A 25,486-nucleotide genomic window follows, 5' to 3' on the forward strand; every position below is an offset into this window, starting at 1 on the left:
CCTCCCTCCTCCTGACTTCTGAGGTGTTGATGATACTGGGACCCAAAATCCTTTGTCCTGGAGGCCTGCTTCCCCAGGAAAAGGGGGTGCGCGGCAGAGGAACCTGAGAGCACTGTGGGCCCTGTGTCACAGAACTGGCTCAAACTGCTGAAGAAGTCCAGCCCTAGAAATATATTCCTGCCCCTTTGGGTCCTGCCAGCTCCTGTGGTGGTGGCCCCATGAGGAGCTTAAAGGACCTGGGAGGGGGGGCTGTGTTGTGACCCACCTGGCTGTGCCATGCCCCCCCCCCCACGAAGCAAGGGCAGGCCAACGGCTCCCTTCAGCACCTCTGCAGCAGCCCAAGCCTTGCTGCCTGTGCGTGGGTCTCTGCTGGCAGGCTGAGGATGGCACACTTGCTGAGCCCTGGAGGAGAGGCAGGGCACCCCCACCTGCTCTGCCTCCTACCCTCTTCCTGGCCCTTGCCTGGCACCCTGCATGCCTCCAGACAAGCTTACCACCTTCCTAAGAGAGGGAGTGGGTTACTCATCACATGAGCCGTAGGCCCTGGTTTACCAGACACACGGGTGAAAGGGAGAGGTGGGAGATCCGAGGGAGGTGGATGGAGGCTCTTCACCAGCTGCTGCGTTCTGCTGGACAGGGACTCAGGCCCAAACTCAGGGGGCTCCTTACCTCTGTGGTTTCGCTGGCTGCTTCTTCGGCATCCACAGGCTGGCTGGTGGTGGGAGCTGCCTTCCCTATCTCATCAAGGTCTTGATAGTAGGGATAGTCGTAGTAGTAGGTTTGCCCCTCTACCTCCAGGTTGCCTTCCCCGTCCGTATACTGCAAAAGGGAGGCAGAGAATGAAGACAAGGGACCTCGGACAGGCCTTGAGCTTCCAGCTGATGCTTGTGGGACATCCCCTGGGCATCGGGAGCAACCTCTCTACCCACAAGCCAGCAGAGGAACAAGGAGTGTCCACTTCCCCCTCTCTTTGCAACCCCAGCTCTGTTGGATCTGCTCCTGGCTGCTGCTAGGGAAGAGCTGAGGAGGAGAGGGTGCCCTGGACTCCCAGGGACAAAAGGGGCAACTGGGCCTGGGGCTGCCTCTGGTGTGGCATCTGGCCCTGCTGCTCCGCCTTATGACTTCGGAGGTAAAGTCAGTGGAGAAGAGCCTCTTGTAAGAGTGTGTTGTTTCTGCCTTTTATACGCACCAAAAGCCAATGTGTTTAGGTTTGGGATCTCTCAAGCACTGCTGTCAGATTGCCATCCAGCATCTGTTTAAAAACCTCCAAAGAAGGAAAGCCTACCACCTCCTAAGGAGAAAGCCTGTTCCACGGAGTACTGCTCTAACGGTCACAGGAAGTTCTTCCTAATGTTAAGCTGGAAACTCTTTTGCTTTAATATTAATCCATTGGTTCTGGTCCTACCTTCTGGGGCCACAGAAAACAATTCTGCACTATCCTTTAGATGACAGCCCTTCAAGTACTTGAAGATGGTGATCATATAACATCAAACTCCTCTCCTCTCCAGTCTAAACATCCCCAGCTCCTTCAACCTTTCCTCATAGGACTTGGTCTCCAGACCCCTCACCATCTTCAACGCCGTCCTCTGGACACATTCCAGCTTGTCTATATCCTTCTTAATCTGTAGTGCCCAAAACTGAACACAACATTCTAGATAAGGTCTAACCAGAGCAGAGCACAGCGATACCATCACTTCGCATGATCTGGACACTACCTTCTGTTGATATAGCCCAAAATTGGATTTGCCTTTTAGCCACTGCATCACACTGCTGACTCATGTTCAGTGCACGGTCTGCTAAGACCCCTAGATCCTTTTTGCACCGACTACTGCCAAGACAAGTCTCCCCCATCCTATATTGATGTGTTGGATTTTTCCTACCTAAATGCAGAACTTTACATTTATCCCTGTTAAAATTTATTTTATTGGTTTTAGCCAAGGTTTCCAGCCTGTCAAGATCATCCTGTATCCTGATTCTGTGTTGTACTATATTTGCAGCCCTTCCCAGTTTACTATCATCTGCAAATTTAATAAGCATTCCCTCTATTCCTTCATCCAAATCATTTATGAAGATGTTGAACAAAACAGGTCCCAGGACAGATCCTTGAGGCACTTTTCACTCCGCTCCAAGAGGATGAGGAACCATTCACAAGCACTCTTTGGGTGCAATCTGTCAACCAGTTACAGATCCACCTAACAGGATCAAAACCATATTTTACCAGCTTGTCAACAATAATATGATGTGGAACCTTATTGAAAGCTTTACTGAAATCAAGATAAACGATGTCTACAGCATTCCCCTGATCCAACAGGGCAGTCTACAGCATTCCCCTGATCCAACAGGGAGATCAGGTTAGTCTGACATGACTTGCTCTTGAGAAACCCATGCTGGCTCTTAGTCGTCACAATGAAATGGAGTGACGGTATATACAATAGAACAACGAAACTCCCGACACTAGGCAAATTATTTTGTCCCATGCAGTGCTAAAACACTCAGTCCACCACTGTGTTCAGTTCTGCCCAAATGGTCCCAGATGGAGACTTTGGGTTATTTTTTACTCCGTTTCAATATATTTTGCCTCAGTGGTACAGGCTTCAATCAATTTTATTCGGACGCCAAGCAATCTATTAATCAAAGGTGTCAACCCATATATCCAACTATTACTCCTATATGTGGATCCAAGCCACCATGCTATCCAACTAGAGATATTTTAAACAACACCTTTAATCATTTCTAGGGGGAATGTGTGTTAAAAACACCTTAAATCAGGGGTGTTGTTGTTACAAGGGCCAATCTGACATAAATGGGACTTTGTGGGGCCAGGTTATGCATGTCCGAAGATGTAATGCTAGTCAGTTGAGATATAAATTTTATAAAGGACACAGGCAAACACAATTACAGTTTTGTTTTTTTTAAAAAAATCTTAAAATACAAACATGCTTAAAACCCTTGCAATATTTTGTTTAAAATGGAAAGGTAGGGGAATAGTCAGATTTGACAATGCAGTTTTTAAAATAAAATATCAATAAAAACACAAGGATCACAGCAGAAACTAAAAATATAAAATACTCTGAGCCTAGGGAAACATGAAATGGCTGGGCATTGTAAGCTTCTCCCCCCTCCCCCCGCCGCCTTCCCAGTCTATTCAGATTGGCAATGACTCTCCAGTATAATATCCCCCTTTGGCTTTGAGTTCCCAGGTTAGAGTACTCAATAGGCACCAGTTCTCAGGTCCATTTGTCAGAGACAAGCTGGCTCAAAGCATCAATCCTTTATTTGCAAGGACACAACTCTAGGAAGCAACCGCTTCAGCAAGCCAGAGGAACATCAGAAAGTGAAACTGAGCTCCATTGCACTGAAACACTTTGAAGCACAGACAAAGTTGCAAGGAAAATGTGGAATGGATTTTCCATTAAAGTCTCTGTGACCACATATTTATGTGGGAAAAACCATGGAATAGAAAAACCATTCTGGATTTTCCTTGCAGCTTTGGAAGCCCAGAAGAGCTTTCTGATGCAGCCAGCAAAGACAAGGCAGAAGGAGCTGGGAACTTCAGCAGCCTCAGAGCTTCAAAGGGTGAGGACAGGAGGAGGAGGAGGGGAAGAAAAGAGCTGTGGGTCTGATCAAAGCCCTGGGCAGGCTGGTTCTGGCCGGTGAGCCAAACATTTGACATCCCTGCCTTAAATAAATAAACCTTTATTTTATTATCACATATTCAGTTTAAAAAGAAAAGGGAATTCCTTTTCTCTTCTGTTGTCTGATCACATTTTGCAAAGGAACAAACTCTCTCCCTTCATTCTCAGTCTTGCATGAAGAAAAGGAGTAAGGAATCCAGCATCCAATTAATCAGAAGAGGGTCCACAACTGTAGCATTCAGTCTTCCCCAGAGGAACAGATGAGAGCTCCTGCTTTTTACTAGAGGGACCAAAAGGAAGTTCCTCAGGGACTCCTTCCCCTGCTGCTCCTGTCTCTGATGACCCCAGTCAAGCTTGCCCCTTGCCTTTGTTTTTGTTCCTTCACCACTTTGGTGATGGTGACTGGTGAATGGGAGGGGCTGTGGCTCAGTGGTAGAGAATCTGCTTTGCATGCAAAAGGTCCCAGGTTCAATCCCCGGCATCCCTATCTAAAAAGACCAGACAGTAGGACCGCCACCTGAGACCCTGGAGTTGAGTTGATGGACTGAGGGTCTGATTCAGTATAAGGCAGGTTCATGGACGTGTTTATGGCCTACTGCAAACAGGGCTTATGCCCAGAGACACAGCAGTGAGATGCCTGAGACATTTCATGGTAATGGGGGTGGGGACGTTGGGGGATAAGCTGGATGAGCTTCTCCTATGCTTCCAAAACAAGCCCTTCACCACCCTTTGACCTTGCAGAAGCAGGTGTAGACAAGGGCAAGGTTAACCATGTCCTCCCCTCTCCCCTCCCCACTTCTCACCTGTCTCCTGCCCCTTACACCTGCTCCCAGTGTAACAGCTCATACTTGACACAGACAGAATGAGAGCTGCTGGCAGGCAAGAACTGTGCTGGTTCAAAGACCGAAGCCAACAATATAACACGTAACGGAGTGCAGCCTTTCAGGTTCCCCACAACAGGCTCCCCTCAGCCTTGCTCCTCTGCTCTAATCCAGCTGAATGTTTGCATCTGGCTCCTGTGCTCAGATCGACTGGGCTGCCCCCCTCTGGGGCCACAAGGGAGCGGCACACGTGGGCAGTGCAGACAGCTGGGGGGACTTGGGAGCTGAGGGGGCCGCACAGGTTGTGACACTGTTTGAGAAGCAGAGAGTGCCTTCTACTTACGTATTCATCAGGACTGGGGTCCTGGGACTGGGGGGCTTCTGGGACGGCCGTGTCGCAGTCCGGGCTGTAGTGCTCACAGTAATCAGCGGCCGCGCGATGGTCCCCCACCATCAGGAGCTGCTGGATGTCGCCCTGTGGGAAGGGGGGGGGGGAGAAATAAGACAGTTCAGAGATGGCACATTCAAACAAAAGAAGCCCGCCCCCCCCCCAGACAAAGCTGCTATGGCTTTGAGCAACAAGTGTTCCTATGCAGGAGAGGGTCCCCACCTGCAGCTGGAGGTCTCTGCTGGAGAAACTCACCAATCACCAGGCAGGGCTGCTTTGGAGGATGGGCCCTGCTGCAACCCCCCACCCTCTACACACTCTGCCCTCCCCAGGCTTCACCTTCACTCTCCAGGAAAGCCCCCCCTCCTTTCAGGACAGGCATTGTGAGAGGTGCCCTTGGATGAGCTTCAGCTGCTGCAAGATTTGGGCAGAGTCCAGCCGAAGCCCCTCACCAAATACTCTCTGGGCCATCTGGGTGGCCTCTCTGTCACTGGCCCTGCGGTTACTCTTTGCCACACTGGGCATTTGGTTGCAATGTCTGAAGTGTTTTTCATATATCTATCTGTGCCCCCCCCCCCGCCCTTTAGCCTTAAAAGGGTCAAGTTACTCGTCACTGGACTGTGGATGCTCCATTCAGAATCTGAACACATTCAAGCAAGTAGCGTGTATTGAAAGAGGAGGGAAATAAAAGGCCCAGATTGGGAGCTTTAACAACCGGTATGAATGAAAATTATAAGCATCACAGTCCTGAACTTAGGACAAAAGGAGAAGAAAGCCTTCTAGCCTCTTCTCCTCAGCCCCACCCTCTCATGATTGACAGCTCGCTCCAGTAGATAGCCACTCCTCTGCTGTTCGGTTTGGTTTGGTTTTTTGCTGGGAAGGGTACTGGTTCTGGTAGGTCCAGATTCTTCTTTAGTTAGCAGAGCTTCAACACGGTATTGAATCTGAACAGATCATGTAGTGACACAGAGCCACAGTTTCCAGCTGAAACTACACAATAACTATTTTACGACATAAATACACGTCTGACAGTGCAGGTGAAGAGACAGAGAAAGATCCCATGCCGGAGGTGTCAAGCTCACTTCTTACAAAGGCCAGATCTGACATAAATGTCACTTTGCTGGACGTGACTGCGTGTGCCATAAAATGTCACATGAGGTACCAGTGATATAAACTTTATAAAGGTGATTTCAGATGCCAAATGGCAACAGCAGATGAATGACAATAGCAGGCTTGACTGGATTAGGTGTGATATGCAGAAGGATAGTAGGCGTGGACAGCGCCGGCCCATGGGCGTGTGCCGCCCCAGCCAGGCTCCTGCTTGCCTCCCCCCCCCCGCACTGCTGCCACCCTACTTCCCTTCCTGTCGCCCCCCCCCCTCACATGAGCCTGATCCTTACCCCGCTGCCGCCCTCTTTCCCTTCACAGTGCTGCAAGCCAGCACCACGCTCCAACACCCCCCCGGATGATCCTTTCCCCCCATCACCACCGCCCTCCTTCTCTTTGCATCACTGCAAGCCAGCACCAAACTCCACACACACACACCCCGAGCCAAGCCAAGCTAAGGCTGGTCCTTACCGGCTTCAACGTGGCTGGCACGGTATCTTATCCTTTGAAGAGCCCGTGGGAAGAGAGTTCGCTTCCCCTCCTTCCCAGAACCAGAAGTGAGGGGGAGCGAATTCTCCTCTCGCAGGCCCTTCAAAAGATTAGAAGCTGCGCCAGCCACATCAAAGCCAGTAAGGACCAGCTGCAGTGGGGGGGGGGGGGCAGGGGCAGCAGCAGAGTGCAGCGCTGGCTGGCAGCGCTGTGAAGGGAGGGAGGAGGGTGGCAGCAGGGGGGAGGGGAAGAGGAAGGCAGGCAGGCAAACTAAGTGTTGGCCATGGGCTCCGGGATGAGGGGAGCCCAATTCGGCACACCTCACCTCCCAGCACCCTAGGCAACCACCTAGTTTGCCTAGTGGGCGAGCCGGCCCTGGGCGTGTCAAGCAGAAGGCAGGTGTGTGCGTGTGGGGGGGCAGTCTTGGCTTTGTCTCTCTCCTGCACAAAGCAGCCACGGAGCTCTCTGGGTGCGAGAGAGAGTGGAGCAGGAAGCAAAGTGCCACAGAGGCAGCTGGGGGGAAAGCAAGGCAGCAGCAGCAGCAGCCCTGGAAAGGAAGCTTGTCATGACCCAGAGGGGGGTGCCACCTGATGCTGCCGCCACTCTGGGTTGATGGTCCCTTGGGACCCTCCCAAGCCCAGCCAAGAACTCAGGCGTGAGGACCAGGCAGATAAAGGTTTATGAATACAGGGAGGGGTGCTTAAACAGGGCAAGGGGCTTCACAGATATAACAGTGGATAAAGGGAACCCTAACCTGTCCTCCCCCGCCTAGCCTGCTAGTCGTCAGGCCCACAGCCCTTTCCCCAGGCCGCCTTCTGAGTGAGGGTCCTTCTCTCAGCCACAGACTGTCCTCCCATCCTGACTCTGGGGGAGAAAAGAACCCAGTTCCACAGCCCACAATCCCTGGAGACTGATTAGTTACAGCGGGCGCCAAGCATTGTGGGGATTGTAGGCTGTGTCTGCTTTCTACTCCCACACTGGTCTCTAGGCCTAGGCCTCCCTAGGCCTTGTCTCCCAGTCCTGCACAGATCATGACAAATCTGGAGAAGGAGGTGGCTTTGGGGGCAGACTTGAGCCCTGGGTCTCTCTTCCCTTTTTTCAAAATTAGGACTGAGTCCAGGATCAGGAGCTACAAAAGAGTTTGCGAGAACAATTCTCAAAGACAAACAGATGAAATAATTGCTGTGACAACAGTTCTACTTTTGGCATCCATCAGAGTGATTCTTGTAAAATAACTGCAATCTGTTAGTGGAAGAGGACACTTGGAACAAAGAGCAAATTTCCAGAAGTCTTTGTTGGACATTTTGGACTTTTTGGACATTGGACACTGGACTTTTGGATACTGGATACATATTTTTCTTTCAGTATACAAGTTTATTTGCATGAGATTGTAGAGTACACCCAACCTTTTCATTCCATTGATGTAATGACTTAAGAATTTCAATATACTGTTTTGTGAAATTATACAGGCAATCAATTTGTTTAATTACCGCATAACGTCTAGAGGCTTTTTTGGGGGTGCACAGCACATTGGAACATTACCTTTCATCTTTGTTTGTAATTTCCTTACCGTGATCCCTCTTGTCTATATTATAGTCACTGTACGAGACAGGAGGCTGGACTAGATGGACCTCAGTAGTCTGATTCAGCAGGGCTCTTTCTTATGTTCTCATAAGAACATTAGAGAAGCCATGTTGGATCAGGCCAATGGACCATCCAGTCCAACATTCTGTGTCACACAGCGGCAAAAAAAAAAGGAGGTCCAGCAGTGGGGCAAGGACACTAGAAGCCCTCCCACTGTTATCCCCCTCCCAAGCACCAAGAATACAGAGCATCACTTGCCCCAGACAGAGTTCCAACAATATGCTGTGACTAATAGCCACTGATGGACCTCTGCTCCATATGCTTATCCAGCTCCCTCTTGAAGCTGGCTATGCTTGCAGCCACCACCACCTCCTGTGGCAGTGAATTCCACGTGTTAATCACCCTTTGGGTGAAGGACTTCTTTTTATCTGTTCTGCTCAGACTGCTCAGCAATTTAATTGAGTGCCCACAAGTTCTTGTATTGTGAGAAAGGGAGAAAAGTATTTCTTTCTCTACCTTCTCTATCCCCTGCATGATCTTGTAAATCTCTATCATGTCATTCCTCAGTTGACGTTTCTCCAAGCTAAAGAGCCCCAAGTGTTTTATCCTATCTTTCTTAGGGAAAGTGTTTCAACCCTTTAATCATTCTAGTTGCCCTTTTCTGCACTTTTCCCAATGCTATAATATCTCTTTTGAGGTGCAGTGACCAGAATTGTACACAGTACTCCAAATGAGGCTGCACCATCGATTTATACAAAGGCATTATGACACTGGATGATTTGTTTTCAATTCTGTTCCTAATAATTCCCAGCATAGCGTTGGCCATTTTTATTGCAGTCTCACACTGTCTCGACATTTTCAGTGAGTTATCTACCACGACCCCAAGATCTCTCTCTTGGTCAGTCTCCTCCAGTTCACACTCCATCAACCTGTATTTATAGTTAGGATTTTTGGCCCCAATGTGCATTATTTTGCACTTGGCTATGTCAAACCTCGTTTGCCATGTTGACGCCCACTCACCCAGTCTCACAATGCTCTCTGGTTCTCACAGCCCTGAGCAATTTAGTGTCTTCTGCAAACTTTATTGCTTTATTGCTTACTCCCAACAAACTTTATTGCTTACTCCCAACTCCAAATCATTCTCTCGGCTTGACTTCGCGAACAAAGATTTAAGAAGGGTGCAGTAGTCCACGTGTGCTGCAGGCTCGCTGGTGGCTGACAAGACCAATGCGGGACAGGCAGATCCGGCCACAGTGGCTGCAGGGAAAAGTCTGATTTGGGGTTGGTGCTATAGCAGTGCGATTCTTCCTCAATCTCCTTTTGTCCTCAAGACCAGCTATGCGTGCGTTCTCAAAGGAAGAGACAGCCTGGTGGATGGTGTGCCTCCATGCTTTGCGATCTGAGGCTAGGTCAGACCACTGGTGATGGTTGATGCGACAGGTGCCAAGGGATTTCTTCAAGGAGTCCTTGTACCTCTTCTTTGGTGCCCCTCTATTTCGATGGCCGGTGGAAAGTTCACCATACAGAGCAATCTTGGGAAGGCGGTGGTTTTCCATCCTAGAAATATGCCCTGCCCAGCGCAGCTGCGTCTTCAACAGCAGTGCTTCGATGCTTGTAACCTCCGCCCTCTTGAGGACTTCAGTATTGGTCACAAAGTCACTCCAGTGGATGTTGAGGATGGTGCGAAGGCAGCACTGATGAAAGCGCTCAAGGAGTCGCAGATGATGACGGTATAAAACCCACGATTCGGAACCGTAGATGAGGGTTGTCATCACAACCGCTTTGTAAACATTGATCTTTGTGCCTTTTTTCAGATGCTTGTTGCTCCACACTCTTTTGTTCTTGAAGACTACCTTCCTCAGGGAAATGGACCTCACTGAGAGCTGCTATGTCAATATTCAACCTGAAAAGTTCGTGGGCAACTAGAGCAGAGCGTCATTCAGGGCGACCACTGTCTACTGTGTCAAGCATGGTTCTGATGTTCCAACACGCAAGCTTAAGTCTTTGCACACTTTGTGAGGCAGGTGCATGCCTTTTCTTTGTTGTTATTTTTTGACCGCAAGTAAGGATGCCCGTTGACCGCGGCTAGCCAACTGGGGTGGGGGAGACGAGCTTTGTTTAGGCCACCTTTTCTAGGCCCCTCTCCGTGTGGAGCAAGCAGTGCTGTCCCTAGATAAGGCTGCTTGGTCGTTCAGGGTGCTGCCGAAAGATGCTTTCGTCTCCGGGTCAGCATCAGGCGACCAATACCCTGAACCGCCTACATGCAGGATCGGGACTGCGGCTTCCAGTGGCACCTTCCACCTGCCGTTTCGCCCCTTGCCCATTGCTGCAGGACTTTGTGTGTTGTGGGTTGTGGATGTGGATATGCCCTTCAGGCCTGCGCAGAGGAATTTTTAGGTGAAGCACAGTGTGCGCGGTACTGGCTCCACCCTTTCACCTTGGGGTCATCTGCCATGGCCCAGTAAGCCGGGACGCCGGCAGCGAGTCCTCCAGGTGGTAGGTGTTACATTAACGAGCTCTATCTGCCCAGGTTTGATGTTAGAGTTTTCCTTCTCTTGGTTGGCGAGGTTGGTGAGCCCAACCTGCCCATCCGGTTATACCGCCGGACATTCGGTCGCACCATGACGTGGCAAACTCTGTGAGAAACGGGGGGGACCAGCGGGAAGGTGTTGCCACGGATGCAGTAATGCAGGAGAGGCCATTGCAGTGACCATCTGCCAGGCATAGCCGGACAGTGACCACGCGGCGTTCACTACACTGGGAAGGAGAGGCTATGTATTGCGCATACACTTTCCCTGGGGGGGCAGGATACCCAAGAGGGAGCCCACCCCTCCCCCCCTCCAAATCATTAATGAACAAGTTAAAAAACATCAGACTCAGTACTGAGCCTTGCGGCACCTCACTGTTTATCACCCACCACTGAGAAAATTGCCAATTTATACTCACTCTCTGTTTCCTATTAATCAGGAACTTGGACCTATTAATTAGCCAATTTTTGATCCACAAGAGGACATCCTTTTACCCCATGACTCTTGAGCTTACTTAAGAGCCTTTGATGAGGAACTATCAAAAGCTTTCTGGAAGTCAAGATAAACTACATCTATTGGGTCACCTTTGTCCACGTTTGTTCACCCCCTCAAAGAACTCTAACTGGTTAGTGAGACAAGATTTTCCCTAACAGAACCCATGCTGAGTCTTCCTCAATAATTTTTGTTCATCAATGTGCCTATTAATTCTCTCTTTAATAATGGTTTCCACTAACTTTCCTGGTATTGAAGTCAGACTGACTGGCCTGTAATTTCCTGGATCTCCTCTGGAACCCTTTTTAAAGATGGGGGTGACATTAGCTACTCTGGTTTCTCTTTTTTACCTTCCAGTCCTCAGGAAGAAGAAGAAGAAGAATTGCAGATTTATGCCACACCCTTCTCTCTGAATCAGAGACTCAGAGCCTCTTACAATCTTTTATATCTTCTCCCCCAAAACAGACACCCTGTGGGGTGGGGGGAGCTGAGGGGACTCTCACAGCAGCTGCCGTTTCAAGGACAACCTCAGAGAGAGCTATGGCTAACCCAAGGCCATTTCAGCAGCTGCAAGTGGAGGAGTGGGGAATCAAACCCAGTTCTCCCAGATAAGAGTCCATGAACTTAACCACTACACGAAACTGGAACAGAGGCAGATTTTAATGAAAGATCACATATTTTTGTCAGAAGATCCACAAGTTCACCTTTTTGTTCTTTCAGAATTTTTGGATGTATGCCTTCCGGGCCTGGTGACTTATCAGTTTTTAAGTTGTCTATCAGTTTGGTGTAGTGGTTAAGTGTGTGGACTCTTATCTGGGAGAGCCGGGATTGATTCCCCACTCCTCCACTTGCACCTGCTAGCATGGCCTTGGGTCAGCCATAGCTCTGGTAGGAGTTGTCCTTGAAAGGGCAGCTGCTGTGAGAGCCCTCTCCAGCCCCACCCACCTCACAGGGTGTCTGTTGTGGGGGAGGAAGGTAAAGGAGATTCTGAGCCGCTCTGAGACTCTTCGGAGTGGAGGGCGGGATATAAATCCAGTATTTTCTTCTTCTTCTTCTATCAGTCGTAGGACCTCCTCCCTAACCAGGCCCATAGCTACAGCGGGTCCCCCATGGGTCCCGGCTCCACCACTTACCACCCACTCTGTGCGGCCAAGGTCCAAACTTCAGTCCCTGGTGAACAAAGGCAGCTGAGTCTTTCTCTGAGGCAGTGGGAGGTGAGCCTAGCTCTCCACTCCCCCTGTACAAAGACCCACAGCTGGGCAATAAAAGCACACTCTGCACATACTCAGAGGGTTGCTTCTCATGTGGCCAAGGCTCTCTCCTCTGCTGAGAAGGGGGAGGCTTTGCTCCCTCAGTGTCTGCTCGCCTGAGTGCTGCCTTCCCTGATTGGCTGCTGCCATGCCAAATGTAGCCCCTCGGTGGGCACATCCAGTTGGGCTCTCTCCCACTTGCTCCGCCCTCCTACCATGCAAGAGTTCCTTCAAAGTTAGGGCTGCAGTGGCTGAGCCAGGAAAGGGGAGGAGGAGGTGCCGAGGAAGAAGAGAGCTATGACTGAGGTGGCTCTGGCTCTATTGTGCCCTCCTCAAGCAGCCACTAGAGCAGGAGATGCCTGAAGGAGGGAAGTGTGAGAGAGCAGCAGCAGCTGCCTTCACATGTGACCCCCCCCCCGGCAGCCCCTGGGAGGAGCAGCTGCCGTCCTGCTGCCTCTGCCTCAGAGAGCTGCCAGAAGAAGCACCCGTGCACAATGCAGCCAGTCGGAGGGCTCCCTCAGCCTCCCCACCACGGCAGGCAGGGTGGATCTCCATAGGATCTCAGGCCTGATCCGCCAGCCTACCCTGTCCCCAAGAAGCTTCTTCTCAGCCATACCTTCACTGAGACAGAAGTTCTACGCTTTTGTCCAGGTTGGGTGCTGAACTTGCCATCCAGAGTTCCACCAGCAGGACTGCCCTTGAGAGGTCATGAGGCTGGGGCTTGTGGCAAAACTCCAGCCTTCGCCCATCCCCACACAAAACACTCTCCCTCAAGTTCCAGTCTGCTCCACTCCAGCCTCCTCTCCACCCAGAGGCTCAAAGATGTGTTCTGTGTGCTTTTTTTGAGGGGGGGGGGGAGCCTCTTTTTTCTGGTCCGTCAGGGAGGAACCATGGGGATGTGGAGGCAGGGGGAGATGGCTGATAATGTAGTAATGTAATTAATCTGATTATGCTAAAAGGGCTTGAAAGCAAATCTTGTGCAAGGCAGGGAGCATGGCCAGTTCGCCCACTAGACAAACTAGGTGGTTGCTTAGGGCGCTGGGAGGGTGGGGGCCCAGAATTGGGCTCCCCCCCCTCCTGGTGCCCCAGGCAAGTGCCTAGTTTGCCTGTTCCTCCACCCGTGCACCTGCCCACCCCCGCCACTGCCCGCCGCTCCTTTTCCTTCCCGTCCCTTCACCTCCTGCACAGTGCAATCACAGCGCGCGATGCCTGGGCCCTGTTGGTCACGGTGCAGCGTGCATCTTATCTTCTGAAGGCTTGGCTCCAGAGGCTGTGATCATACAGGGTCACTGCACTGCCCATGGTGCCCTCGGTGGGGGGGGGGGGGGTGTTGCAGCACTGCGGGTGGGGTGCCTGCCTGGGGCACCATGAGCCCTTGGGCCAGCACTGGCAGGGAGGGCTGCTACGCAGCAGGGTGGAATGGAATTCAAGGGGAGGGGTAGGGTGGGGTGCCATCCGCTGCAGGGTTCCTTATCCTGGTGCATTGATGTAGTTGCCAGTGTTCAGGAGGAAAGAAAGAGCAGCTCATATCTGTGATCAACAGCCAGGGCCTGGAAGATCAACACACCAGTAGCATCAAATAGCTTCAGCTCTCGAAAACGGAGGCGGGCCAGCCCCCCCCCCCCAACTACCAATTTTCCTTGTACCCTTGCACAGCCCAAAGGTTTGAACAGACTATGTGTATTCTTTTTGCTCATTTATTAAACTTGCTCTGTAATCACACCATGCCTGTTTTGCCTTGCTATCTGATGCGTGGTAATGGGGAGGGACAATGGGTAGCTCAAAATTGAGAAGTTGCAGCAGATTGGCCCCGCACTGACTTGCAGAACTAAAGCAAGCGGAAGGACAATGAGGCAACGCAGGTACAGAGTACTAGTCATGTGACTCAGCGTAGCAGGAGGTACTCTCAGAGTCCTCACTGGCCGCAGTTGTTATCCAGTTTGTTTCAGGCCACCCTAGAAAGCAGTGCAGCGTTGAGTGAAGTCACAGAACAGCCATGGAGTTTTCCAAACTCCCAGGGACCAACCCCAAAGACACAGGAAGGACTCATGATGTCAGTCCTTCACATCTTCTCATATCTTTCCTCTGACCTCCCCTGCCTCCTCTGGTATGATGAACGCTAGCTAATCTTTTTTTCCAAATAGGTTAAATTCAATTTGGCACTGAGACAAAGCCTCTGCTATTCTTTGGCTGGAGGTCAAGAAATGGACTTTTCTCTCTCATTCCCCTTCTCACTTGGCTTTGCCAGAGAAGAGTGTATAAGCAGCTGCCAAACAAAAGGCCATCTGGGTGGTTTCAAGAGGACATCTCTTGCTCAGCTACATGAAATCCCTTTAACTAGACTGGGCCAGACTCGCCTTGAGTCTCATGCAGACCTGGTCACAGAGTGCTCTCCCCTCCCCCTGGCAGGCAAGGCGGCTCTCCTGTCCCCAGCTCCAGGCTTCTGAATTGCCCATTTGATTCTAAGGTTGTATCAGATCTCAAGCATCACAGTGCCAATTCACAAATAAGGATCATAAATCAAACCCCAGGAATTCAAGACTTGTTTGCCTGCTTACTGCACCCTGTACAACTTGCAGGACCCATCTGCTTGGTCTGCTGCATCCACAGCCAGATTGTCAAGACCTTTCCTGGCCCAGCCATGACTCCTTAGAGGAAGAAGAAGCCTTAACCACAACCCCTACCACAGTCCCCAAGGAAAGACCCCTGACCAAAGATGCTAAAGACAACAAAAGGGGTTCTTTTCTTATGTTCAGAGTAAGAAAAAGAGCAAGGACATGGTAGGCCCATTGCAACGGCAGGAAAGTGAAATTGTAACAGGTAATGAAGAGAGGGCAGAACTGCTCAATTCCTACTTTTCCTCAGTCTTTTCTTCTGAACGAAACGGTGCTCAACATGGCAAAAATAGAACATATAAGGAGGGTATGAAGTTCCAACCTAAGATCAACATAGGGGTAGTACATAAACACCTCGTTTCTTTAAATGAAACTAAGTCCTCAGGGCCAGATGAACTGCATCTAAGGGTTCTAAAAGAGCTTGCAGATATAATTTCTGAGCCTCTGGCTATTATTTTTGAGAATTCTTGGAGAACAGGAGAGGTGCCGGAAGATTGGAGGCAGGAGAATGTTGTCTCCATCTTCAAGAAGGGGAAAAAAGATGATCCTGGTAACTACCGACCCGTCAGCTTCACATCTATACCTGGAAAAGTTTTAGAACAAATCATCCAACAGTCAGTCCTGGAACATTTAGAAAGGATGGCTATGATGACTAAGAGCCAGCATGGGTTTCTCAAGAACAAGTCATGTCAGACTAACCTTATTTTTTGAGAAAGTGACTACCTTGCTGGATCAGGGGAATGTTGTAGACATTGTTTATCTTGATTTCAGTAAGGCTTTTGATAAGGTTCCACATACTATCCTTGTTAACAAGTTGGTAAGATGTGGTTTGGATCCTGTAACCGTTAGGTGGATCTGTAACTGATTGATAGATAGCACCCCAAAAATGCTTGTGAATGGTTCCTCATTGTCTTGGAGAAGAATGACAAGTGGAGTGCCTCAAGGATCTGTCCTGGGACCTGTTTTGTTCAACATCTTTATAAATGATTTGGATGAAGGAATAGAGGGAACACTTATTAAATCTGCCGATGATACTAAATTGGGAGGGGCAAATACAGTAGAAGACAGAAACAGGATCCAGGATGACCTTGACAGGCTGGAAAACTGGGCTAAAACCATAACATGAATTTTAACAGGGATAAATGTAAAGTTCTGCATTTAGGTAGGAAAAATCCTATGCATGGTTATAGGATGGGGGAGAGTTGTCTTAGCAGTAGTATGTGCAAAAAGGATCTAAGGGTCTTAGTGGATCATGCATTGAACATGAGTCAACAGTGTGATGTGGGGGCTAAAAAGGCAAATGCAATTTTGGACTGTATCAACAGAAGTATAGTGTCCAGATCATGTGAAGTGATGCTATCACTTTACTCTGCTCTGGTAAGCCTTCACCTGGTGTATGGTGTTCAGTTTTGGGCACCACATTTTAAGAAGGATATAGACAAGCTGGAACGGGTGCAGAGGAGGGCGACGAAGATGGTGAGGGGTGTGGAGACCAAGTCCTATGAAGAAAGGTTGAAGGAGCTGGGCATGTTTAGCCTGGAGAGGAGGCAGCTCTATGATTCTATGATCCCCAGTGACCCCTGCTCCATGCCCAGAAGATGGCAAATACCTCCAGAATCCCTGGCCAAACTGGTCTGGAGAAAAATTGCTGACTGATCCCTAAGTGGCAATCAGCATTTCCCTGGGCATGTAAGAAGAGGCCATGAAAACTAAGCACTAATGCAACCCTTCCCACCCTCCTTCTCATGATCCACCTAAGTTCACAGAATCAACATTGCTGTCAGATGGCCCTCTAGCCTCTGTGAAAACCTCCAAAGAAGGAGAGCCCACCACCTCCCAAGGAGGAAGCCTGTTCCACTGAGGAACTGCTCTGTCAGGAAGTTCTTCCAAATGTTTGGCCAAAAACTCTTCTGATTTAATTTCAACCCTTTGGTTCTGTTCTGTCCTTCTGGGGCAACAAAAAACAATTTTGCATCATCCTGTACATGACAGAATTCCAGCTCACATATTCAATTCATGATCGTGGCTGCCAGGCCATGATCAGGGGTCTGTCACATCACCACCACGCACACACACACACATACACACACACACAAATGTAGAGCTGAGTGTCATCAGTTTCTTGAAGATAGCCAGCTCCAAACTGGATCTTGGTTACAGATGCTGGGATGAATTTGAAACTGCCTTTCCAGCAGAGGGATGGAGGTAGGGTTGCCAATATCCAGTTGGGGGCAGGGGTTCTCCTGGTTTGGAGGCCCTCTCCCCCTGTGTCAGGGTCATCAGAAAGCACAAGGATCGGAGGAAATGTCTGCTGGGCACTCCATTATACCCTATGGAGGCCAACTTCCACAGGATATAATGGAGAATTGATCCACATGTATCTGGGGCTCGGGGGGGGGCACTGCTATTTGAGGTAGAGACATTAAATTTTCAGCATAACATCCAATGCCTCTCTTCAAAACACGCCTCTGAGTTTCAAAAAGATTGGACCAGGGGCTCCCCAAAGACCAATTCTATGAGCCCCCCAACTGACCCTGGAGGTCCTTTCCAACTCTATGATTCTATGGTGCCCCTATCCTTCTTTATTTCCAAATGGAGGGAAGTCATTTTAAAAGTGTGCTGTCCCTTTAAATGTGATTGCCATAAATCCATTTGGAGTTCAATCATGTTTGTCACACCCTTGCTCCTGGCTCTACCCCCAAAGTCTCCTGGCTGCACCCCCCAGTCCCCAGTTATTTCTTGAGTTGAACCTGGCAACCCTCGATGGAGGAGAGAGAGAGCTGCCAAAGCATTTTGGCCGAGATTCCATTCAAGATATTGTTCTCTTGAACTTTAAGCCTCCCAGGCAGAGGGAGCTTAACCTACTGTCCATATTTAGTGAATATGGTGTGGGGAAGAGAGGGGGAGAAAAGGTTAATTTGAGTCACTTCCTGGATGTTGACTATCAGGACCCTAGAAGTGTTAATCCAGTCTCCTATGACAGATGGCCTTGATCTATCTTTCCTTCTTTTCCAGGAAGGCTATCTGATATAAATCCTCTGTCTCAATCCACTGTGAGTTTCTGTTGTACTCATTAAGTGGCTACATTTTATACAACATTAGCAGAAGAAATGTAATGAATCATTAATAAAGTTTGTTGACCCGCTGTGCAAGTCCCATCTTTGGAGTCTGGACTGGGGCCCACAGCCCCCTCCTATGAAGGAGAAGGTCTGTTTGACAATGGAGGAGGTCCCCGCTGTTCCTAAGGCATATCGGGACTTGATGGGGGTGTTTAGTGAGCAGGGAGCAGACGAACCCCCCCCCCCTCAGGAGCACCAACTGCACTATCAAACTAATACCGGGGCAGTCGCTGCCTAAAGCTAAGCTATATTCCATGGGGTGGGCAGAGAAAGTGGTGTTACGGAAATTTCTAGACCGGAACTTGAAACGGGGTTTTATCAGACCGGCGACAGCCCTCCACGCCGCCCCTGTTTTATTTAGGAAAAAGAAGGACGGCACGCTCAGGCTTTGTACGGACTTTCGTGGGATTAACGGGATTTCAACATCAAATGCCTATCCCATCCCCTCATCAAAGACTTATTAAGCACAGTGTCCGAAGGAAAGATTTTCACCAAACTGGACTTGAGGGATGCGTACTTTAGAGTGCGCATAAAGGAGGGGGATGAATGGAAGATGGCTTTTAATACTCCCATGGGACAATTTGAGTATTTAGTGATGCCATTTGGACTACAGGGCGCGCCGGGGGTGTTCATGAATTTTATCAATGATGTGTTGCAGAAATTTTTGTTCAAGGGGGTGGTGGTGTACCTGGATGACATCATTATTTATTCACAGGATGAAAAGTCTCATGTACAATTGGTGAGGGAGGTATTGAGCACCTTATTGGAGCATAAGTTATATGCCAAACTGTCCAAGTGTGAGTTCCACGAAACCAAGTTAGATTACCTTGGGTTTCGGGTGTCCGCACAGGGGCTGGCTAAGGACACTGCCAAGGTACAAGCCGTATTGGATTGGGGGCCCCCGAGGACATGTAGACAGCTACAATCTTTCCCCGGGTTTGCAAATTTTTACAGAAACTTCATTGCAGGATTCGCCCAGATTATGCTCCCCCTCACAGAGTTGTTAAAAATGAAGGGGAAGGGGCCTGAGGCAAAGTGGCTGGGGGCCCGTCTAAATTGGACACCGAAATGCCAAGAGGCGTTCGACAAACTTAAACGGCTGTTTACTAGCGAACCGGTCCTGAGCCACCCCAATGAGTTGTGGCCCTTCATTGTGCAATGCGACGCCTCCAACGTGGCCGTAGGAGCCATTCTCATGCAGAAAGACGATGAGGGGAGGCTGAGACCCTGCACGTATATTTCTAAAAAGTTCTCAGCAGAACAAAGGAACTGGTCGGTGTGGGATAAAGAGGCGTTTGCTGTAACTTATGCTTTGAAAACCTGGTGGTCGTGGCTAGAGGGGGCCAAAATCCCTTTTGAGATATAGACGGACCATAAGAACCTTGAGGCTCTCACTGGCAGTAGGAAACTGAGTGAAAAGCAGATCAGGTGGGCAGGGGTTTTTTTCCAAGTTTGACTTTGTGCTGCAGCATATTCCCGGAACCAAGAATTTCTTGGGTGACGCTCTCTCTTGCCTGCCACAACACAACAGTCAAAGGGAGGAGGTAGTAGATTCCCTAGTTTCCCCCTCCCAAGTGGCTGCTGTAGTGACAACCCAGTCCCAGACCAAGTGTAAGCTGGAAGGGTGGGGGACAGAAAGGATGGCTTTGGAGACTGAAAAGGAAGGTGACAACAGACCAGGGGAAATTCAGAAGAAAGAGGATGGGTTGTGGTATAGGGGGGAGAAGCTGTACGTCCCCAAAACCATGAGAGCGGAAGTCCTACAATTTTGCCACTCAAACAAACTGGCTGGGCATTTTGGGTACATGAAGATGCTCCATCTAATTAGTAGGCAGTTCTGGTGGCCCTCCCTAAAGAAAGATGTGTCCGAGTTTGTGTCCTCCTGCCCCATCTGCATAATGGTGAAAAGGAGGGGGGGAAGCCACCTGGACTGCTAAAACCACTCGAGACAGCTACCCGACCCTGGTCGGTAGTCTCAATGGACTTTATTGTGGAGCTACCGCCATCACATGGCAAGACAGTAATTCTGGTGGTAGTAGACACTTTCTCCTAACAAGCCCATTGTCCCGCCCAGCCCGGGCAGGGACTGCGCGGAGGAGACCCCCCGGCGCCTGCCAGCCGCTCCAAGCCCCCGGCATCGCCCCAAGAGCCCCCCCCACCTCTCCAAGCCCCTGTGCAGGCCCCACCCCTCACCTCGACTGACGGGGCGAAAGCAGCCACCCGAGCGACGCCTCCCAGACGGCGAGCCCGGCTTCGAGTCCGTGAGGTCTGGCCGGGGCAAGACGCCGGAGAGCAAGAGGGAGAGCCATTCAGCTCGTCGCAGCACGAGACGCTCCCTTGCAGCACGCCGCTGAGGGCTGGGACGCCTGAGGCACGCCCAGTCAGCCTGGCCCCGACGCACCTCTCCTGGGCGTCTGGGGCTTTGAAGGGGGGAGGAGCCAGAGAGGGGCAGGTCCTGGGAGGGGGGAGGATGGGTCGGGAAGCATAAAAGGAGGGAGGGAGGAGGTCGCTGAGGAGAGCTGGCTGATGCGCAAAGAGGCTGCCTCGCGAGAGAGAGGGACAGGAGCCATAGCACAGCCAGGAGGGAACGGGGGCCTGCGGTGAAGTAACCCAGTGCCCACCCCCCTGTTTCTGAGACCTCCGGGGAACGCCCCAGAGTGCCCGGGTGGGGCAACGGCGACGCCGGGGGACCGGGAGGGGCACCAAAGACCCGACAACGTGGTGGAGGAGGCGGGCACTCTCCCGAGCCTAGGACGACCACGCCCCCATATTCCGGCCCCGCCCGGGTGGCACTCAAGCCGAGTGGCGACCCCAACCATTGAGCCGGAGTCCAGCGAGTCGTCGACGGACGAGTCAAGTGAGGACTCCGTGATACACGTGGGGCGGACCGCCGCCATGGACACTAACCCCGCCCCCGTGGATTTGGCCCAGTTTGGGCAGTGGCTCGCAGACCACCAGGCGCAGCTCCTACGGGAGGTCACCCAGCAGCAGACGGCGGCCCAAGCCACCCTCGTGCGGGATCTTCACCAGGCGCTCCTCGCCCGCCCGGAGCCGGCGGGGCCAACACCATTCGGCGCCGGGAGGAGCCCCTGGCCCCCTCTAACGAAGCTGGGGGCGGAGGACGATGTCGAGGCATACCTGGAAGCATTTGAGCGAGTGGCTGAGGCCGCTCATTGGCCCAGAGAGCAGTGGGCCTTTATTTTGGGACCCTACCTGACCGGGGAGGCCCAAGCTGCCATGAAGGCCCTGGAGCGGGCTCAGGCGGCGGACTATACAGCGCTCAAGGCAGCCATCCTGGACCGCCTGGAGATCACGCCTGAGGCCCACCGCCAGAAGCTGCGTTCCTGGCTGCCTACGGGGGAGACGCGACCACGCTCAGCAATAGCGACCCTCAAGGATGCCGCCACCCGGTGGCTCAACTCCACCACCAGCGACGGGCGGCGCATCGTGGAGCTGGTGGTAGTGGAGCAGCTGCTGCAGGTGCTGCCGCCGCGTACCCGCCATTGGGTGGCCTGCTGGAAGCCAACCCGTCTCAGCGAGGTCCAGGAGCTGTGGGAGAACTTTCAGGCCGCCGACCACCGCGGCCTGCCCTTCCGCGCAGAGGGCGGCAAGCCAGGGAAGGGCTTGCCCCCACCCGGCGGACGGGCCGCCCCTGGAGCGACACCCGGGAGGGCGCCCGGGGCCGGAGACCGGGGGGGCCGGGCGCGGACGCCGCCGGCCCGTGCCATGCCGGGGTGGTGGAGGCCCGGAGCACGCCCGGCGCTACCCGGACTTGGTCTACGCCCCGGAGGCCGCGAGGGGGAGAAGGAGGGGCACCCGCCGCCGGAGGCCCGCCGTCCAGCAGGAGACATAGGGCCCTGCTTCACCTGTGGCCAGTGGGGCCATCTCAAACGCGAGTGCCCCCAGATGGAGTGCGACGTGAGCTGGGAAGAGTCCTGGCAGACGGCTGAGGCGGGGGCTCGCCCCCCCCCTGGACGATCCCGGTGTCCTTGGGAGGGCGGCAACTGCAGGCCATGGTCGACAACGGCAGCTCGCTGTCTATGATACGAGCCCACTTGGTGCCCGCCCCGCTGCCTGTCATCCGCACCGCCGCCATCCGGTGCGTCCATGGGCACATCGAAAGAAGCCCGGTGGTGTCCATCCCACTGAAATACTTAGGCCGCTACTGGAGCGTGCCGGTCGCCAAAGTAAGCAGCCTGCCCTACCCAATACTGCTCGGGCGGGACGCTCCGCGTTTTGGCGACGTAGTAGAAGCAGCCAACCCCGGCCGACCAGGCCAGCCTGCCGGGGCCGGTTATGATGACGCCGCCCCCGCTGGGGAGACAGAGGACAGCGACCCCGGGGAGGGCCCGTCCAACGCAGAACGTCCCGTGGCGGGTGGCCGAGAGGCGTGGCCGGCGGACCCGCAGTTCGTGGAGGCTCAGGCCGAAGACGAAGAATTGGAGGCGCTGCGGCGGCACGAAGCAGTCCGAGACGGGGTGGTTGTAGACGAGCGCCGGAGCCGGCGCCTCCCTCGAATCATCCGGGAAGAGGGCGTGTGGTTCAGAGAGGTAAAAGGGCGGCTGGGCCCCGGGAAGCAGCTGTTGGTCCCTCACAGGTACCGGCCCGAGGTCCTGAAGGGCGCCCACGACCACCAATGGGCGGGCCACCAGGGGGTGAAGAGTACTCTGACCCGGGTGCTAGCCAACTTCTTCTGGCCTTCCGTAGCCCGGGAGGTCCAGGCCTACTGTCGCTCCTGCGGTATCTGCCAACGCCTCGCGTCTAGGGCCGAGCCGCAAGCCCCCCTAGCCCCCTTGCCCATAGTGGGGGTCCCGTTCGAACGAGTGGCTATGGACTTTGTCGGGCCCCTACCCCGCACCCCGTGTGGGGCCCGCTACATCCTGGTCCTCATGGACTACGCCACCCGGTACCCGGAGGCTATCCCCCTGCCCACCATGAAGAGCGCGGGCGTGGCCAGGGCCTTGATGCACTATTTCGCACATGTGGGGTTGCCCCGGGAGATACTCACAGACCGAGGCACACCCTTCACGGCGAGCCTCATGCGGCAGGTGTGCCAGGCGCTGCACATCAAGCAGCTCTTCACCTCCGTCCACCACCCCCAGACTGACGGGCTGGTGGAGCGGATGAACCAGACCCTGAAGGCCATGCTGAGGAAGACAGCATATGACCACCCCACTGCCTGGGACCTCTATGTGGACCCGCTGGTCTTTGCCATCCGAGAGACGCCCCAGGCATCCCTGGGGTATTCCCCGTTCGAGCTGCTGTACGGGCGGCAACCCCGGGGCATCCTGGGCCTGCTCGGAGAGCAGTGGGTGCAAGGCAGAGCAGTGCCGGGAGAGGCCCCGGAGGAGTACGTCAGGCAGCTGCAGGGACGCCTAGAAGACGTGCGGCGGGAGGCCCGGGAGAACCTCGCACAGGCCCAGGAGGTCCAGAAGAGGCGTTATGACAAGGGCGCTAGGGCCCGCGGGTTCCAGGCGGGAGACGATGTCCTGGTCCACAGGGGAGCGATGGGCCAGAGCCAGGGGGACCCGTGGCGGGGACCCTTCCAAATCACCCGAGTCCTGGGTCCCCTGACGTACGAGGTCCAGTGCGGGCCTCGTGCTCGCCAAAGGAAGACCCTCCATGTGAACAGCCTAAAGGCCTGGGTGCGGCGGGAGGCGCAGCCGGAGCAGGGGCTCGTGGCCGAAGATCCGGGCGAGCTCCCGGACGGAACCCTGCCCTGGACGACCGCGGGGGGCGCCGGGGGAGGCCCGGTGTTGGACGCCGCTCTCACCCCCAGCCAGCGACAGGAGCTGCAGAAGGTCCTGGCCGAGTGCCCGACGGTATTCTCCGACCAGCCGGGCCTGACCACCCTGGTCAAGCACCGGGTAGTAACCCCTGCAGGCCAGGTGGCACGCGCCCGGTGGAGGCCCGTCCCACAGAAGCGCTGGGACGTGATCGCCCGGGAGGTAAGGGAGATGCTACGCCTCGACGTCATCGAACCATCACAGAGTGAGTGGCGCAGCCCGGTGGTCCTGGTGCCAAAGCCCGACGGCAGCATGCGCTTCTGTGTGGACTATCGGGAAGTGAACAAACTGGCCAAATTCGATGCCTACCCGATGCCGCGGGCCGATATCCTAATCGACCAGCTGGGGGAGGCCCGGTACCTCTCCGCCCTGGACCTCACCAAGGGCTATTGGCAGGTGCCCATGCACCCGGCCGACAGAGAAAAGACCGCTTTCGCCACCCCACAAGGCTTGTTCCAATTCAAACGCATGCCCTTTGGCTTGAATGGGGCTGCGGCCACATTCCAGCGGCTGGTGGACAAGGCCCTAGCCCAATGCGAGGGTTTCGCTCGGGCCTATATCGACGACATCGTGGTGTGCAGTCCCACCTGGGAGGCCCACCTGCTCCACCTCCGCCAGGTACTCCACGCCCTGCAGGCCGCCGGGCTCCACGCTAACCCGCGGAAAAGCCGCCTCGGCTTCCAGGAGCTAAAATATCTAGGGTTCCTGGTAGGGAAAGGCCAACTCCGACCCCTGCCCAAGAAGGTCGTCACCCTGGAGCAGCAGCCCCGCCCGCGCACCAAGAAGCAGCTACGGCGCTTCTTGGGATTCGCGGGCTATTACAGCAAATTTATCCCCAACTTTGCGGCAGTGGCCACCCCGTTGACGGACTGCCTGCGGAAGGCGTGCCCGAACGTCCTCCAGTGGGGGCCAGCCCAAGACGCAGCGTTTGAGGCACTGCGTACGAGCCTCTCCCGAGACCCCGTGCTGAGAAACCCGGACTTCTCCCAGCCCTTTGTGTTGCACACAGATGCTTCGGGGACCGGTATCGGGGCAGCCCTGCTCCAGGGGGGCCCTGGGGACGAACGCCCGGTCCTATTCATCAGCCGCAAGCTCCTGCCCGCCGAGCGGGCGTACTCCACCGTAGAAAAGGAGGCCCTGGCGGTCAAGTGGGCCGTCGGGGCATTGAAATTCTACCTCACCAACAACCCTTTCCGGTTGGTGGTGGACCACGCCCCCCTGCTGTGGATGTCGAGGATGAAGGACTCCAATGACCGAGTCCTTCGCTGGTATATGTCTCTTCTCCCCTTTTCTTTCACGGTGCACCATCAAGCCGGGGCCGACCACCGCGTGGCCGACTACCTCTCCCGGGTCTTCGAGGAGGAAGCGGAGAAGCAAGGGACACGGGGGGGGGGTGTGTCCCACCCAGCCCGGGCAGGGACTGCGCGGAGGAGACCCCCCGGCGCCTGCCAGCCGCTCCAAGCCCCCGGCATCGCCCCAAGAGCCCCCCCCACCTCTCCAAGCCCCTGTGCAGGCCCCACCCCTCACCTCGACTGACGGGGCGAAAGCAGCCACCCGAGCGACGCCTCCCAGACGGCGAGCCCGGCTTCGAGTCCGTGAGGTCTGGCCGGGGCAAGACGCCGGAGAGCAAGAGGGAGAGCCATTCAGCTCGTCGCAGCACGAGACGCTCCCT

General features: G+C 53.5%; 1 protein-coding gene across 1 annotated transcript in view; it reads right to left on the minus strand.

The window, feature by feature from the left end:
- The window catches only part of COL5A1 (collagen type V alpha 1 chain), a 451,358-nt gene that overhangs the window by 197,162 nt on the left and 228,710 nt on the right, over positions 1-25,486 (minus strand). Inside the window, exons 5-6 of the mRNA XM_060250656.1 lie at positions 4,800-4,931; positions 670-819 (exon numbers count right to left, since the gene is read on the minus strand). Of these exons, the coding sequence (XP_060106639.1) occupies positions 670-819; positions 4,800-4,931 (282 nt within the window). The remainder of the gene's footprint in view (positions 1-669; positions 820-4,799; positions 4,932-25,486) is intronic.

This window comes from Heteronotia binoei, chromosome 12 (assembly GCF_032191835.1).
Source record: "Heteronotia binoei isolate CCM8104 ecotype False Entrance Well chromosome 12, APGP_CSIRO_Hbin_v1, whole genome shotgun sequence".
Taxonomy (NCBI): Eukaryota; Metazoa; Chordata; class Lepidosauria; order Squamata; family Gekkonidae; genus Heteronotia; species Heteronotia binoei.